Raw genomic sequence first — 19498 nt, 5'->3', positions numbered from 1 at the left:
TATTGTTCAGAATAATTTCAATAAAAGTCTTGGGCACAGCAATTAAATGACATGATATTATAATATACAAAGTTCAGAGAGTTTTAAACATGCCACTGTCCTTTTGAAACTTGATGAATGATCAGCTTGGCCATCAAGTTGTTTGCATTTTCAACCCTCCTCAGGTGTATCATTAAATAATCATTCTAAAGCAACAACCTGACTAGGTAACCACACTGAAAATAAAGTTTTGTTGCTGTCTGTAAAATAAGATTTAAACTCATTAGTATGGCATTCAAAGTCCTTCATAATCTGACCCCAACAAATTCTTTTGGTCCAGTTTATCTCCATGATAACCCTACACTCCAATAAAAATATTTTGATTTATTTGCCATTTCTAAATTATGCTATGGCTTGCTACATCTCCACTTCTTTGATGATGCTATTATCCCACCTTTAAACACTCAATTCACTTTTTAAATTACTGTCAGTTTTTGTAAGTTTTATATTTTCATCTGATAGAGAGTCCACTTTCAAGATCGTATTACAAGCTCATGTAATTTGTGAAGTCATTCCTTATTTACTTCTCTAGCAAAATTAATTATATATATACACACACATACATATATATATATATATGTAGATATAACATTTACCTAATGGAATTACAGATAGATCAATAGAGAGCTGATATCCTCAAAGACAAAACACTTTGAAGGCAAACAATGTCATATACATGAGTATATGTAATTTTTACTGAATTACTGAAGTAATATTTACTGAATTACCTTATCCATGTATGAATTAATGATAATGAGACCTGGCCCTGAACAAACATCAAAACATAACCCCATGAGTAAAGAAAATATTCTCAGATTTATATTTACTTAAGATGTAATCTATTGTCTATTGTTTTCTAACAGAGTGCAGTAATGCTTGCATACATCATGAAGTTATTCTGTATGCATTAAAATTTTGTCAGGTTTTCTTGCCATCTCCAATTAAATACTACAAATACTCTTAGCTTGTAAGGGTAAAAGGTCAGATATCTGTATAAAGAATATTATGTAATGAACACGGTAATTCAAATTAGAAAGAAAATGACTCAGAACAAAAACAAAACAATTTCATCTTTCAATATGAATTTTCAAATCCTCAAAGAAAATAAAATCTAGGGCAGACAAATCAATTTCCATGAAATATATATTTTGTTTCAAAAATAAACCCAGTGTCAGAGGTAAGGGTGTATTTATTATTGGTCTGCAAATCCTAAAAGTGCTATTCAAAATGATCCTATGCTGTGATTATACATTACCATGTGCCTAGGTTACTTTTTAGCTTCCCAAAATAAATATTTATCATATTTACTTTGGCTAGACTAAATAGTCCATCACCCCTTATACTCCTTTTTTTTTTTGTATTCAGTCTGAAGATTCCTAACTGCACAATTCTATTATGATTTCATAGAATATTGGATTAAATAATGTGTCTTCATAGTAGATAATTTTTTTCATTATACAACTGCTTAAATCATCATCAATATAACTTGTCAAGAATTTTAAAAAGGAAAAGCTGTAACATGCAAATTAAATATGACTGCATATTCCTTATTCATAATTTTAAAATAAAAAAATCCATATCTTGAAGTAACTTTGTTACTTTTTTGGTGAATAAAACTGACTTGAACTGACATAGGTTACTTATATTATTAGTTTACCCTATTTAGTGCGAGTATTCAGATATTTCACTACACAATGTTAATGTGTTTGATTATGGATACTGTCACAGAATCCAGTGGAAATGCTACATAATGTATGTATATGAACTATAGCACCTTTCTAAGATCAAAAAAATTCTTAATTCTGGAAAGCATACAGTTTCAAGAATTATATGCCTAAATATCATAACATCAATTTTCAAAAATTCATGAGAACCATGAGACGGAAAAGCAAAGAAAAAATTAATTTTAACATGTTAAAATATTTGGTTTGATATATTCCATGCCCCTATTTCTTGTTTTTTACCAATTATAAATATGAAATAATGGCCACACGTGTTTTTGACGCATGTGCACCTTGTGGTAGAATATCTTGGTAATTTTCTTAGCTTCTCTGAATTTTTACATATGTGAGTGTCATTTATATAAGTGCTTATGTGAAATAAGAGATTAATGGACTTTACCCTGCACTTTATAGAAAAGATTAGAGCCACCTATTATAAACTACCAGCAATTGTTTACCCTTTTCTTCCACATCTCTGTTTATGTTTTCAAATTTATTTCTTCATTCCTTTCTTTACAGAAGAGTTTATCTTTACTTTAAAGCTAGCCTCCCCATTATGCTTCAATGAACATCCTTTTTCTAGTCCAATCTTTCAATATTTCCTCCTAACTGGATCAACTGCCTCAGTATATTGATACTCAGTTTTCTTGAATATTCAAAGCTTTTTTCATCCATAACAATATCTTCCTTAGCTACCCCAGCTCCCTCTCCATTACTTGCTACGTTTTCTTGAAACAGGAGGAAACCTTCTGTCTCCGATCTCTGACCATAATTCCTTGGCATATCCCTCTTTAAAAAAACCTATTTATCATATACAATATGATGTTTCGAGATATATATATATATATATATATATATATATGGAGATAGAGAGAGAGAGTGAAATAGTTAAATCTGGCTAATTAAAAACTGTATTGCTTCACATAGTTATTATTATGTAGGGAGAACACTTAACATCCACAGTCTCTGCATTCTTCAAGAAAACAATATATCATCTTTAACCATAGTCACCATGCTGTACAAAAGATCTCTTGAACTTATTTCTTCTAACTGTAATTACATATCCTTTGACTAACATCTCTCTAATCCTCTAGGCCGGCCTCTCAACCACTTCAGCCTCTGGTAACCATCATTGGACTCTCTACTTCTATGAGATCAGTATTTTTGGATTCCACCACATGAGTGAGATCATGCAGTATTTGAGTTTCTGTGCAACGATATATCCTTTTGAAATCTCTTATCTTTTAACATCTTAACTCCTCTCATGGAAATCAGGAGTGACCTGTCAGTTGTCAGATTGTATAGATGTTTCTTGAACTTCATTGTGTTAGATTTCTCTAAAGAACCGACAGTGTGTCTTCTTGCGTAGCTTCGGCCACTGTGACTATGTAGCTTCCTACCCCTCTCCTTCCTTACTGACTATGGCTTTCCTGTTCTTACTGTTCTTACTGATAACTCTTCTGTCTCTGTCCATTCTCCTCTGAATACATCAAACAACTCTTTGAAACATTGTATATATATCTTCTATATTTCATGCTTGTTTATGCTGTTTAAGTTTCTCCTTATCTCTTAAAGTAAAATTCTGTTCATCTCTTAAGTCCTAGCTCAAATTTTAACTCTTACATGAAATCTTCATTGAATAAGTATTAGTATTCTATCCCTCCTCTTTAAAAGCCCTAGAGTTTTCATTTATACCTAAACAACAATACATTATTTTCTACATTTTACTATATTTTCAATATATATTTCATTTTCATTACTAGACTGTAAATTATTTGAAAAAAGGTTTCATAAGTCCCAAGAGAGTCTAAGGAATTGGCTAGGAATCCTCACTGGAATGTAAGCTCTATGTGAGCAGGAATGTTTGTTTCACTTACTACTCAATCCTCAGCACTTGAAACGGTATCTGTCACATGCCAGAAATGCAATATATATTTGTTGAACAAACATTCAACATAACAACTAAGACAGTCCCATATGCATAGTGGGCACAAGACAAAAAGTTAGTTAAAAATTCAAAACATATTTTTTTCAAGTAAATGTTTCTTCTTTCAAAATAGTGAGCTTGAAAAGTTATACATTGATGCCAGTCACGCATGGTCACATATTTGGGACTGCCCTCAGGACTAGTTTGTGAATCATAAAATACAACCAGCTCAGTATATTTTATTTTAAACAGAAACAGCAGTATTCAACTAATATATTGTCGTAATTTGGCTATCAATTATACTTGGCTGGAAATGAAATGTAAAAACTGTGGGATTCAGTGAAATATCTCATCTAGGGGTCTCTAGATTTTGGATTCCCACAGAACATACTGAGTATTTTTCTTGGCAGGCTGAACTATTACTGACCTCTTCCTCTTCCTAGCTTCTTAACGTTGTGTTCTATGGGATTCTGTTATGAACCCTATTATCTTTTCTCCCAATATTCTTTCTCATTAATTTACTTGGATTTAAGTATGCTTCTATGCCAATAACTTGCAAGTTTATACCTCCTGACCTCTCTGATTGCCAAACTGTAATTGCCAGCTGCCTCTTCTGATACTTCCATACGGGTGCCTCACACATTTCTAACATGTCTAAATCTAAACTCTTCTTTATAAAGCCCAAATGTTGTTCCTGCAGTGACCTCACCCTGTCTTCACCACCTTAGTAAACTGCACTACTGTTTAGGCAGCTACTGAAGTCACAATCCTATGATACAATAACACATCAAGTTTTATACTACCTAATTGTTTTCTGAAGGTTTTCTCAAAGATCTGGTTAACTGAAGTTGTTTTTTTGTTTTTTTCCTAGCATCTCTGGCAAAAAATTTCAAATGTTCCACATTACTGAGTCAATTCTAATAAACATATAAGCATCAGACATTAAGAGATAATTAACACATACATAACATTAAAACTTAATTAAGACATTAAATAATTCAATTAATATTCCATTTAGTTAGACATTAAGTCATTTTTTTCCTTTAGAATTTCTTATCCCAAAAACTAATTTCAAGTAAAATACTAAGCAATCCATTATCATTATAAAAGTAGTGGCATATATCAAAACAAGTTTTTAATCGCTTACTTTGTTCATTCCTCCTACCTCTTCACTACTCTGGGCCTCATTTTCTCTTGCCTTGGACTACTTCCCAAGCTTCCTAATTTATTCCTCTCTCCCAACACATTGCCAGAAACATCATCTCTTTAAAATGCAAGTTTGCAATGTTACCTCCTGAGCACCCCTAATGGCTCTCTATCAGGCTTTGCATCACTGGGCTTCCAGCCACCTCCCTAGTCTCATATCTGCCATTCCTAGTCTCACACATTGCTACTCATCTGCACCTCACAGCAACTTGCCATACACTGGTTCACGTCATCTGTGCTTCTGAGTGTTTCCTGTCATCCTCCCTCCTCTGACTTTACTCTGCCAAGTGTGCAGAAGGGTCTGCTCAAATGTTTCTTACTCCACAAATTCTCTTTGATTCCCTAAATCTGGGCTGGGTTTTCATTCTACATGAATTTTGTGGACATGTCTTACTGCACTGACCTCATAGTTTATATGTCAGATTCTCTTATGACAGTGTGAGCTCCCTGAAAACCCAGTCTGTGCCTCAGCTCATCTTTGTATTCCGTGGTATACCTGTTTATTTTAAAACAGTGAATGAATAAATGAATGAGTTAAAAGCTTTCCTGTTTCCATGATTCCTTACAACACTAAGGAAAGAAACAATGAGCAACAAATAAGAGAAATAGAGATATTGTGCACAGACTGACAAAATATATACATCCTAGTGTTTGGTGATAGCACAGTAGTGTCAGTGGGTACGTCTGGATTGAGACATTTTAGCGCTTTCATTCAATATATGTTAAAGGATCAAGAATCAAGCTCTTAAAAATGACCACTTACATCTTCAGATTTCCTTCAGGTAAGGAAATAAATGGTGCTGCTACAGATATGATGTGCCTATTTGGAGACTTTGAAGTCTCTGTTGTGTGTTACAGGAATGGCTTGGTAGGATGGAAAGAGTCCTACAGTGGAAAACCACAAACCTGGAACTAGTATTGCCTTTGCCACTAACCTGAAGACTCAATGGAAACTGTCTGTTTTCTTATAAAATGGAGGCGTTATATTTCAAGGTTTCTTCTCACCATAATGTTTTGTAATATGGCTTTTAAAAGAACAGAGGACTTCTAATATTGGAACATGCTCTCAAAATGAAATAAGAGAAAATTTCTGGGGAATGTTTTAGACCTATTAAATTAACAAAATTATTTCCTTAAGTTCTTAACTAACTGATGCTGATAACTAGTCTGAATTTTAATAGTGTACGGGCACCCTCCTAGTTCCATAAAAACGTACTTAATAATAGTACATGATTTTTCTTAATAAAAAATAAAAAAGGTGGGCACAGTGGCTCTAACTGGTGATCCCAGCACTTTGGGAGGCTGAAGCGGAAGAATTACTTGAAGCCAGGAGTTCAAGAGCAGCCTGGCCAATGAAACAAGACCCCATACCTATAAATAAATTTGAAAAATTAGCCAGGTATAGTGGTGTGTGTCTGTAGTCCTACTTTGAAGGCTGAGGTAGGAGGATCACTTGAGCCCAGGAGATCAAGGCTGCAATGAGCTGTGATTGCAATATTGCACTCCAGCATGGGCAACAGAACGAGACCCTGTCTCTAGAAAGAAATAAAATGAAATAAAAAATAAAACAAAATATTGTCATTATAATAAAACTAAAAAAAGGACTTTTTTATGTTGATATGTTGAGATATTTACTTGAAAGATACAATAATTATAAGGCAGGAGAGGGCTTTTAGGACATTTGGAAATATACTCCCAGCATTCCCTAATTTTAGCAAAAGCAAGAGATTCTCAAAATCACATGAGTCCGTAGTAAATCATGCAACACTTGTTAGGAGGCTTTACAATGAGCAACAAATATGAGAATCATAAAATCTCTCTATTTTCATGATACCAGCTGCTGGATTCTAGAAGCAGATGTTTGCACATGTGAAAAATATATTGAAACTTTTAAAGTTAGGTAAACTGTGGGGGCAGTTGCAAACTTTGGTAAGCAAAAATAAACTGAAGCTGCATACAATTTGGGAAACACTTTATCCAGAAAACATAAACCGAGATGAATTTTGAAAGTCTTGAAGGACAGCACAGGAGGGTGGGAAAATTGACACTGAGAAGCTATTAGATAAATGCATTCTAGTAAAACCTTACAGGGCTTGAAAATAATTGGAAGTTCTGGCAAATACTGCAGTTTCTTAGATGCCACCTATGTGAAAACAACAGTGTCCTTAAACATTTCTAAGTAATTTTTTTTTCCGGTGTTAAATATTCAACAGTTTCTTCCTGTCCCCCATATATGACAGTAATTTTCTATTTCCTTCCTAAGACAAATTTACTATTAATAAGCTTGCAGCAGCATTTCTTTTAAAAATTGTTTTCAGAGACTGGCATATGGCTACTACAAGGAGGGACACAGTCATCACCTTCATGTTCTTGGTTACGTGGAAGTGGTTTTTTGGCAGGCCAGGTCTCACTAACAGCTGAACAGCAGGCCTCTGTGACAAATGTTTCAGCACTGATTGAGTGGTTAGGTTAAATATTAAAAGCTGAAAGAGCCAGTGCCCCTTAACAAAGACTGGAATGTAACAAAAGCCCATCAAGTCTTGAGTAGGCCTTTCCTGGGCCTTAAAGCATAGCAAGATAACAAAGGAATTCTTAACAGGACACGTTTAGGATTAAACAGGTTTTACTGGGGGTCTGAAGAAACTTCCCAGACCTCCACAAACAAGTTTTATTGAGGGATCTAAAGGAACTTCCCAAACCTCCATGATTTAGCAGGAGACAAGATGAGGGTAATCACCCCCGGCACCTGGACCCATCTAGATTAAGTACATTTACCGAGGCTCCAGAGGAAGGTCTTCAGGACTCAGACCTTAGTTATAGATTAGAAGAAGCTAATCACTTATGTCTTTAGACAAATGCACACTTACACATAGACATATAGCTTAGAAGTTATATAAGCTCTGGAAAACTTTGTAATTTAGACTTGGTCTGGTGATACTTTCCCAGCCTTCTCCCTGTACCCGGTTGCAGAAGTAAACTCTCTTCTTTCCCAGTTAGTCTGCATCTTGCTATTGGGCCACAGGAATAAGCATCTCGACCCTCTCTTTGGTCTGGGAAAAGTTTGGCTGTTGTCTGTTATGGGAAGGTCTGGGAAAAGATCTCGACTGCTTAATTGGAAGAGTCAGAACTACAGTAACCATTCCACAGACTAGAACACAGAAAGAAACAGTTCTACTTTTCTATTTAGTGTCAGTTATAGGGAAGATTGTAAAGTAACTGGTTTGTGGTCAGCACCTTAAACCTGTAGCTCACTAACTTCACACAATCTGAATGTGTGGTTCCACACATTCGTCCCCAGGTGGGCACGAGCCTCAACTTCTATTTCCTTGCTATAGCTTTCTTAAATAGTTCCTTCATGGTAAAATACAGGTTGTGGAAAGTTTCTTAATCGGTTTCATTTCCAAACATAATTAGAAATATGATGAACTTTCAGTCATTATATGGGGAATTAGAAAGGGAGAGTTGAGGGAGTGAAACTCAGAGCCTCCCCCACCCTTACCTCTAGGCAACTGCGAAATTACATAACAAATACTGCCCTCATTTAAACTAGCCTAAGCCTATTTTGATTAAGGTGCCCCCAAGCAAAATTCAAATACTAACTTAAAGAAACAAACAAATATTTATTAGCTTTACTTTCTGTGATTTTCTAGAATGTTCTAGGAAGGAAAAAAAGGCCATCCTTAAGGAAGAAATTTAGTTTTAGAACTGGAATTCACTAAAACAAACCAAAGATATTTGATATTCCTATTACTGGCAACTTTTCATGGATTTTAAAAATTGGATTTGAATCGGGAATTTCATTATGAAATTTTAAAACTCAATGTAATTTAAGAAGACAGATTTTCTAACAGTAGAAGCAGGAGAAGGAAGCCATAGAATTAAATAGAAAACTAGAAATTACAAGGCAATTAAATAAAATGAAAAAATGAGAAAGAATTAGAATGGTAATCCCTGGGAAGCAGAGAAGTCCTTGAATCCAGTCACCGGGAAGGGACTGACAGCCGGCCACCCAAAAGGGTGATGTTAGAATTGGTGATGATCCCACCGCCACTTCTGGCACAGGTTGCAACAGAATTATCCTGTACAATTCTATTTCAAGGAGTTGGTTTCAGTCAATTATAAAGATAGCAGAAAGCTGATAATCCTTGGAAAATTGGGAACTATCACTTAGCCATCATTAAGGAGCTCAGAGAAATTGCTGGTAAGCACTTATAAGGACTGTACATTTATTAGTTAGAAATCAATGGAGACTATTAAATTTTAGAAAATGCTTATTAAATCTTTTCATGAAGAAAAAGTTATTGCTAACAATCAAAATAATTTACAGGGCTTCTAATGGATAGAAATTCAAAGATACAGTACTTAAAGAAACTAAAGTGTGAATAATATTCTGAGGCTTAAGAAAACACTAGCTTCATAAACTCTTAAAAAAGTTTTATTATTTATAAAACTATATGTAGCTCTTCTTTACAGAACTAATACTATATTTATTTTCATTAGGTCTTGATATAAATCAGTTTAACTTCTTCCAAAATATAAAATCATTAAAAAAAAAAGGATCAGATATATTTTTCTCAATATTCCATGGTTTTCTTTTCCCATTTTTAAAATAAACAATAATTTATTAGGTAAAAATACATATTTACCTTTTTATTAAGTAATATGCTATTATGGTACTATACAACTTCCAAAATATTTGGAATTTTTTAATCTACCTTCCTACCTACTATATTTTATAAAGGATGAAGGGGGGGGTATGGAGAAAATCTAATTAACTATTAAAAAACTAGGGCACAAACATGCAATAAAATGGAAAGAAACTAGATACATTCTTTGAATTTTTTCCCATCACACTAAAAGAAAAAATAACCTCTTTCTACTAACGGGTTTATTAACATTATATCCTTAAAGCTGTCTTCAGCTCTAGTACAGTACATCACACCTTCAATTAGCTGCTGAATTCTTTTAAATTATTTTGCCAAAATAGTGGGCAATACATTACCTTTGCGATGTATTTGGAATTAAACTAATGGTAGCAAAAATACACAAATATCAGGAACGGAACAAATAGAAAAAATATCACTGCACAGAAGATGAGAAAGTAATATTTGAGCTAATAAAATAAAATCTCAAAAGGCCTAAGTCATTTCCAAAGGAAAACCATTATTAACAAAGAAAGTATTGAAAATGTGAAGATTATTTTTGAAATTGATTTTCATTTCTAAATTAAAGAAATATTTCAATTTAAATATAAAACATTATTTTTCTAAAATGAGATCATTTAAATTGGAAAAGAATCTAATATAAAAATATAAAATATAATATGCTACTGAATTTTAATTGAAATCTGTGTAAGGCACTGCTACACATTTTTAGTAAGAGAAAAAGACTGAGAAACACATCTCCTTTCATTTAGCTCTAGTTTTTTCTCGTAAGAGAAAATTTACTTTTGTTTTTTAGGGTAATTTTGAAACTATTAAAATTAGGGCTTAATATTTGAAATCTACATGAAATAATTATTTGGATATGGCTGTCATCATCTCTCATCTATAAAGAAAGTTGTTATTTATATGTGTGCTTGACTTAATTGTGGAATTTTCTCTCATGATGTTTTTCAAATAGAATAAATAAATACATTGATCAAGACAATAGCTGCTTGCTTATTTAACATTTTAACATGATTTCTGAGTAAACTACTCATTACATGAATAGCATAAAACATTGTTTGAAAGAGCAGGCTTTGAATGTATTTTTTAAATTTCTATACTGCCTTCACTACTTATAACTACAGAATATTAAAAAAAGTTGCTTAATAGTTACTTAATATCTACTGAATGTGAGAGTAACAGTACTTTCCTACGTATAAATGCCATGAGAATTAAATAGGGTAATATGTTTCAGGTACTGAACAAAATACAGTAGTTCAATCAATGCATATGAGATATTTTGATCTTCTCCCCCTTGGTTTGCACACATTAACTGGTTTTTACTTACTCTGATGTTTATTCAATATATTCTCATAGCAATGAGTCAAAATGGTTATTTGAGCAAAGTCTCTCATTTGGAGACAAGGTTGTGTAGAAAATAGAAAAGTTAGAGCCATATCCAGACCTAGGATTAAACTCCAACCTGCTGTGCCAGTTAATAAACTTCGAGTTAGCTTATTTTTTATATGTAAGATAAAAATAAAAACTTTTTAGAGTTTGCAGGTTAAACAACCTAATGTTGAAATTGTTTGCACTGTTTATGGTAAGTGGTAAGAACTCAATAAATTGTAGTCTCCTCCTCTAAATCTAGATGAACAGATACAAACATAGATACTTGAAAGACAGACTGACAGATAGATAAAATAGTTGACATAGACAAAAAAGATAGATAAAGAGATATATAGATGAGAAGTAGACAAAGAAATATAGGAGGATAGAAGACACAGAAAGATGAGAGGAGAGAAAGCAAAGGAGGGGAACATGAAGAGGGGGAAGGGGAGAAATAGAGAGAGAGAGATCACCCATCTGTAATTAGTTACATATGATTACTTAAAGGCAGGCTCTAATTCAAATTCATTTTTGACATTTCTGAATGATCTAACGTTTCCTTACATATTCCAAGCACTTACTAGATATTTATTAAATGAATGAATAAATCAAATCAATGGATCAATCAATCAGTGAAATATTATTTTAACTAATTTTAAAAAATGCAGGGACATGGATGAAGCTGGAAACCATCATTCTCAGCAAACTATCGAAAGGACAAAAAACCAAACACCGCATGTTCTCACTCATAGGTGGGAATTGAACAATGAGAACACTGGGACACAGGAAGGGGAACATCACACACGGGGCCTGTTGTGGAGTGGGGGGAGCGGGGAGAGATAGCATTAGGAGATGTAACTAATGTAAATGACGAGTTAATGGGTACAGCACACCAACATGGCACTTGCATACATATGTAACAAACCTGCACGTTGTGCACATGTACCCTAGAACTTAAAGTATAATAAAAATATATATATATAAATCATGCTTTAAAGTGGAAGCCAGTCTTTTACACATAATTCATAAATTATTTAAGTGTATCTTCTAGATTCAAAATAATTTTCCTGTATTTACTAATAGGGATGTGTGGCATTCTTACTCTTAGACTAGCAATTATTTCCTGTGCAATATTATTTAAAATTTATGCCATCTTTGGCATTTTTAAAATAATAATAGCCACCTTCCCTAGACTTCAATTTTCAATATCAAAATTGAAAAAAGAGCTTTTTAGTATAAATTGCATTTTCATACATAATAAATAAGACCACTTCCTTTCTCTATAAGAGAATATACATAAAATTCACTTCTGTCAAATACATTTCTAAGTTAGTCGTTGGCATGAAATTAAACAGTTAATGTGAACAGCAGTTTTTTCTTGTTGCTGTTTTTGTTGGTTTGCTCTCTTTTTTAAAAATTAACAGAGTTTCTCATAAAGATACAAAAAACTCTTTACTTACTTTAGGCATTTTCATAAGTAGTAGCCAATCAATTATCTATCAATCATTTTATGTGTCATGCACATAGATGGGTCTATCTCATGCAGTGTATTTACATATCAAGTTTCAACAAACCATTATTGAAAATGTATCTCAAAGATTCATATATTTTATAAAATCACAGAGCTACAACCCATCATGACCATTTAAGTCACGTCAAGTAAACATATAAATTTTCAGAAAATGGGAATAATAAATAAGGATTCACATTGCTTTTGTTAAAAATAATTTTTAAAACAATATTGCACTATTAACGCAGAAAGTTGCTATGGTAAAAGATCGTGAAAAAAGTCATCGGTCTAGCAATTACTACTTAGAAAACAGCTTTTTCTGAGGTCAACCTTAAAATAAATTCAGCATAATTATATTCAGTCCAAAAATATTAATATATATTTAAACTGAATATGTATTAATTTTGTTTTAAAAAATATATATAAATAAGTATATATAAACATATGTATATACTTATATATATGGGTATATTAATATTTGCATTAAACATTTTAACGACTAGAAAACTTAACACTGTATCTGTTGAGGTATATATAATAGAACAGGCTGCCCTACAGGCAAAAATTTACTTTCTATAAATCATTAATCAGTAAATGACTTAGAGGTTAGGTTCACATATTTTAAATGTAGTTTCTCATTCAAAACAACTGAAATAATAAGTCTAAATATATTTAAATACCACTAATATTCTGAAGACTATTACTATATCAACTACAGTTCTTTTCACTTTTTACAATAGGACATAAAAAAACCTATTCACAGTTTTTAGTCTTATACATAAGAGTAATTTAATTTACTTTAGATGAATCATTAGCAAACATTTTATTGTATTTGAAATGACAAAATATTAAAATTAATAAAAAGTCATGAGATTAATAAATTAGAGATAAAATTTTACAAAAATATATGTATTTAAGACACATTGCTTTATTACCCATTTGATATTCATGAAGCCTTAGATGTAAATCAAAAGAAAGCCAAAACTCTGGTTTACCTATGACTCTTGAAAAACTATTTTGAAGCTAAAATCCAAACAAAAAATAAATCAACAAGCACTGCTAAGAGCTATAAAATTCCAATGATTTCATTTATCTAAAAAGTGTTGAATTTACTAATTTTTATACTGTAAATTCATAAATATACATATCTAGCTAATATATGCCATATTTTCCTTGTTAGTATAACCCCAAATAGGAAAGGGTAGGAAATGTCTATGAAATAAGAACAATCAAGTGACTTTGGTCAAGTTCTTATTTTAGGATTAATGAATGATACCCAGGGCCTTCGTTTTTCGTTTTTGACTGTGTTATTCAATGGTTGCTTTTTTTCTGGGGCAACCTCAAGATTTGCTGTTTCTTTGATATATTATAAATGGTCCATTCCACTGTGATAAACTGCAACTCTAGATCTAGTAGGTTTATAATGACTGCTTAAGCTTTACACTTTGTAAGCATTGGAAGACTTCACTCACCTTGTTCAAGTGGTTGGCTTTTAGTTGAAGTAGTTTTCATCTTGAGTGCCTCCCTAACAGACATGTCACAGCAGGAGCCTTTGTTAGTGTCTTGGTCACTGTCAGCCTGATCACTGTCCCCGTGCCCACTGTCTCTCAGGCTGGCTCTTTCTGGGTCCTTAAACGTGGAGCTACTGAAATACATATAAAGAAAAAGAAGAGAAAGTGTTGTCTCTACTAGTTTGAATCTGAAGTGTAGTCTCTTGCAAAGCAATTTTGACACGAATGCAAATGGGGAAGCTGAGAAAAGTTATTTAATAGGCCTTACCTTTGAACAAACTGCTGCCTGCTGCCCATGTAATTGGGCTCTGCGGGAAAATTGTCTGTCTGTGAAAGAGAAGGAAAAAAATACGTATAGTTGTACACTGGACAAATCTCCTGCAGAGCAACAAGATTTCCTAGTGGAAAAATGATTAATAATTCAAAAATTCCCTTAATCTTCAGATTTGTACATTTTAATTAAATTGGAAATTGCTGACATGTAATTATGTACTCAGAACAATTAAATGATTCCGGTCCACAAATTACCTGTTAAAGTAAACAATGAGCCTGTCATAACTGGCATTCTCTTTTAGTACCAGGATGGATAACACTGGCTGTGTTGTTTCATTACTTAGATATTAAGATTGAATATTTGTGGGAGGAGTGGGAAAATAACCTAATTTCTCCATATTAAAAGTGTGAATTATTTAATAATACTCATTTTTAAACATAATTACATCATCTGCTGGGATTCTATGTGTTTCTTGATGTAATATCATTTAAAGTCATCCACTCCTCAATTAAGAGATGCAGGGCCTTTCCTTCCAATTTTGCCAGTAATGGATACAAGCATATCACATATGGTTGAACTCATTGCTATAATTCATTCTCAGCTACAACCCAACTATGGAAATTATGTTCAAACAATCCAGTGGGAATGGATTTCTATTTTACTTCCTAGTTATTAAAAACAAAGCAAAACAAAAATAAGAGAGAAAAAAATGTTACTTAAAACGTGAGCATAAAGACATTGAGAAACCAGGCTTGTTTTTGCAGTTGTTTTCACTGCTTCCAAACTGACATGGAGGTCTGCCAAAAAGAACTGAATTCTCCTTGTATCATGGAACAGAGTCTTTTGGGAGAAAGAGACTGGATCTTTCATAGATTTCCCTATACTGTACATTCATACACATTACTTCTTCTTGCAGCTGACTCAGTGACAAAGCTTCTCCTGTTTCCTGCATCACTTCATATCACGGCATTATACTCTGAAGCAGCTATGGGTTCCTACAAGATCATCCAGCACACAAGTATCAGTGACACAGGGATCATGCAATTCATGAAACAGAGGGCCCAAGGTAAGACTTAATGTAGTGCAATATGTGCTTTCCTTATTAATAAGGCTAATTTAAAATAAGATATTCTTTTTTTCTTCTTCCCATATAATAATATAAAGCATTTGAATTTGTGAGCGATTACTGAAAAAAGAAAAAGGCATATTAAGAATGATAGTTTAAAGTATTGATAAGTAATATAAAGTATTGATATCATTAAAGAATGATAGTTTATTTGATATCATTAAAGAATGATAGTTTAAAGTATTATGTAAGTGTCATTGTCAAGTTTGGGGACAGAAAACCCCCCCACAAATTTCTTAATATATAACCTTTTTTGGTTTGTCCAAATGACATTTATCAAAGTACACGCAAAGATGAAGTGAAGCATTGGAAAACTTCACTCACCTGCATGTCAAAGTACATGCAAAGATGAAGTGAAAAAGGTGGATTCATTGCTCACTCCTAACCGTCTTTTACTAGCAGTTGGTAGCAGACACTTTCTATTTACATATTGTAGTAATTTCTAGATTCAGTGAAGCATCTTACTTTTTGTTTCCATAATGACAAAATATCAGTTTTTAAGGATAACTTGATTTTCTAGTAAAGTTAATAGCAGTAGTCAACACCAGTGGCAAAAATGTTTCCAAAAATATTTTGAAAAAATTTTAAACTATAATTACTTAGTCACTTCACATTTTAATTTAATAAAAACTAGTTCATCCTTTGAATTGATCAAACACATGTATCTATTCCACTATTGCTGTCAGTTGAAAGCTAAAAATAAGTGTTTTAGAACACTTCAAGAAAACAAAATCCAGGTTATTAAAGAGACAATAAAATTTACTGTGAAATCAGAAGCTCTAGTTAAAAAATATAAGTACTATTATAAGTAGTCTTGTGATTTTAATGGTTTTAATTAAGTGGAGCCTCATAGGATGTGGATCCCTATTCGCTTAGACACAAGGAAATAGTCTGGGGAAACTTTTTTTCTCTTGTCCTGATAGGAACAGTAGCTAGAAATATTTGCATATTATTAAAGTTCTAAGCATTTCTAATTAAATAAGAAACATAAGCTAAGAAATGAAATCATATTTCCATTGAATGAAGAGCTATTAAAATTATATGTACACACACATGTATTTATGCATGAGCATTTGATGAACTCTGGGCAATGGTACTGCAGCCAAATATTGGTCTGATGAAGATAGAAAAACAAGAGGAAAGGAGAAAAGAAGGGTGTTTGGGAGAGAACAAGAGAAAATAGGAAAGCCAAAGAAAGGCCAGGTGGGGTGTCTCATGCCAGTAATCCCAGCACTTTGGGAGGTGGAGGCAGGAGGATCACTTGAGCTCAGGAGTTCGAGACCAGCCTTGTCAATGTATTGAGACCCCATCTCGATAAAAATAGTAATAAAATCAGCCAGGTGTGGTGGCGCCCACCTGTCCCAGCTGCTCAGGAGGCTGAGACTGAGAATCACTTGAGCCCAGGATGTCGAGGCTACAGTGAGCTGTGACAGCATCACTGCACTCCAGCCTGGTCAACCTGTCTCAAAAACAAAAATAAATAAACAAACAAACAGAAATCTGAGGAATAGCAAGAGAAAAGCACAGAGAAAGAAAGTGGGAGAGAGAAACGAAAAGATACAGGAACGAGGAGGAAGCAGGGTGAGAGGAGTGAAAAGAAATGTAGAAAAAAGAAGTTGGTTTCTAATTATAGAATTTCACAAAGTACAATTTTAAAAGTTTGCAATTCAATCACTAGCAGAGTATCAGAAGTTTACTAATAATGTCTGAACTCATTGATTAAAGTAGATAGGAATGAGAGATTGTGTGTGTGTATAATTACCATAACGTAATAGCCATTTGGCCTTTAACAAACATATAACTAATTGACTACATTTTCATTATCTAGACTCCAAGGGTCTCTGAAAATTCATTTAAAATAATCTGAATATAAAATAACAGTATTTGCATAGAAAAATGAAAAATAGAGAAAAAAGCCATATGTATGACAGCACCATTTAATTAGAAGTATAAGAGTATTCAGATATTTTACAACACTATACTCTAAAAATTGAGTTTTACCTTTTCCATTTATAATTCATAAATTTTAAGTCTTGGAAGAGGGTAGAATTTGAGGTCAGACATTTGTACATTTTAGGACTCAGCAGAGTAATTAAACACGAATATTTACAATGCTTGAAAACCTTATCTTTCATGCAAACTAATCACTAGTGTTCTCTTCAAACTCAACTTGAACACAGTGACTTTTATATGATAAATATATAAACATGATGATTTGTTTATCATTAAAAATATCACATGTACCTACAATTGGTGGGTAGCTACATAAATGTTTTCAAGTAGGTATTTTAAAAACTATATGATGATCTATTTAAAAATCTACAAAAAATCAATAATACATGAGACAAAAAAATCACTTTTTAAAAAAAGTGATTATTTGATCATAACAAAACAGATGTGAACTAACATCATACTGAATGTACTCTCCTATCTTTTTCACTTTCTTTTTTTTTGTGTTAAAGGTAATAAAAAATTAGATATTCTTTACTTTCTTTTGTGCAGAAAATAAACAGGAAAATAAACAAGTGAGCAAGCAAGCAATCACTTGAGTGGATAAAGTTGGCAGAATATGAATTCTCTGATTATTTGTCTTTTTTCTTTACTAGTGATCAGCAAACTGTGGTACATTCATAAATGATATTAAAAATCAACATTTTTATCAGCAATATTCAGTAATAAACTATTCCTAAGGATATGCAATCTTCTACAACTTGATGTCTGATTCAAATTATTGTAATTTTTAAAAAACTTGTCTGAAAAAGTCAAAAGAAAGCATGTAGTGAAACTGAGTCATGCTAGCTGAGACTAGGAAAGTTCTCTGTTTGTGGAAGTAGGTTATTTTGATATGGCCACTTACATGTCCTTAAGTTCCTCTGAGAGGAGTAAAAACAATACACTTATAATAGCGCCTATCAATTAATTATTCAACAAATATTTTTTAAAATGTATAGGATCTGTATGCTGAACATTATAAAAAAATGAAATAAATTTAAAGGGCCTAAATAAATGGAGAGATATATGTTTATGGATTGGAAGACAATTTGGATCCCCAAATAATGTATGCATGTAACATAATTCCATGCAAATTCTCAGAAAAATTTTCTGTGTATTTAAACAAGATGATTCTTAAATTAATATGTGATAGGAGATGAACTATAATAGCCAAAACAATTTTTTAAAAGATAAATCAATTTCTGAAGAAATTACACTACTCTCTTTTAAGACTTACTGTTGGGCCCACTATGGTGGCTCATGCCTGTAATCCCAGTACTTTGGGAGGGTAAGGTGGGTGGATCACTTGAGGCCAGGAGTTCGAGACCAGCCTGGTCAACATGGTGAAAAATCCCTTGTCTACTAAAGAAAAATACAAAAATTAACTGGGTTTCAAGGCACATGCCTGTAATCCCAGCTACTTGGGTGGCTGAGGCACGAGAATTGCTTGAATCCAGGAGGCGGAGGTTTCAGTGAGCTCAATCTGCACTCCAGATTGAGCAACAGAGTGAGACTCTGTCTCAAAAAACAACGACAACAACAAAAAGACTTACTATTGAAGCCACACTAATGAAGACTGCAGTATTGCCAAACGAATGAATACATACGACAATGGAACAGAAGACTGTCCAGAAGCAGACCCACACAAATATGAACAGTTGATGTTTAACAAAGTTGAAAAGACGATTCAATATGTAATTCAGTAGAAATGAACCTTGATCTATACCTTACAATTAGACACACACACATACACATACACATTCTCTTTTTCTCTCTCTCTCTTTCTCTCCCTCAAACATGGAACATAGACCTAAATGTAAATCGTAAAACTAAAAATATTCAGTAGAAAACTTAGCAGAAAATCTTTGTGAAAGGGCACTACACAGTGGTTAGACAATATCAAAGCATGATCCACAGAAGAAAAAGTTGGACTTTATGAAATTAGAAATGTTGATTTTGCAAAGAAACTGTTAAGAGAATTTAAAAACAAGCTACAGCCCTTGAGAGAACATCTATAATGTTGCATGCAGACTGTATAATGAACTGTCAAAACTAAGAAAACAAACAAACAAACAAACACTTGAAAGGCTTAACACTAAATCATATAGAATATATTGATGGTACAAACGCACATGAAGAGAGATTTACTATAAGCTG

General features: G+C 32.9%; 1 protein-coding gene across 6 annotated transcripts in view; it reads right to left on the bottom strand.

The window, feature by feature from the left end:
- Positions 1-19498, bottom strand: part of PCDH17 (protocadherin 17) — a 99279-nt gene that overhangs the window by 48528 nt on the left and 31253 nt on the right. For 4 of the 6 annotated variants that reach the window (XM_063595783.1, XM_008950659.6, XM_003825325.7 and 1 more), the window contains 2 exons: positions 14218-14276; positions 13911-14083 (listed from right to left, as the gene is read on the bottom strand). In XM_063595783.1, the coding sequence (XP_063451853.1) occupies positions 13911-14083; positions 14218-14276 (232 nt within the window). The remainder of the gene's footprint in view (positions 1-13910; positions 14084-14217; positions 14277-19498) is intronic. The other 2 variants (XM_063595784.1, XM_063595785.1) reach the window with 1 other exon arrangement.

The sequence above is a fragment of the Pan paniscus genome, chromosome 14, assembly GCF_029289425.2.
Source record: "Pan paniscus chromosome 14, NHGRI_mPanPan1-v2.0_pri, whole genome shotgun sequence".
Classification (NCBI taxonomy): domain Eukaryota; kingdom Metazoa; phylum Chordata; class Mammalia; order Primates; family Hominidae; genus Pan; species Pan paniscus.
Note: the sequence above shows the minus strand (reverse complement) of the source record. Positions and strands in the feature narration are given on the sequence as shown.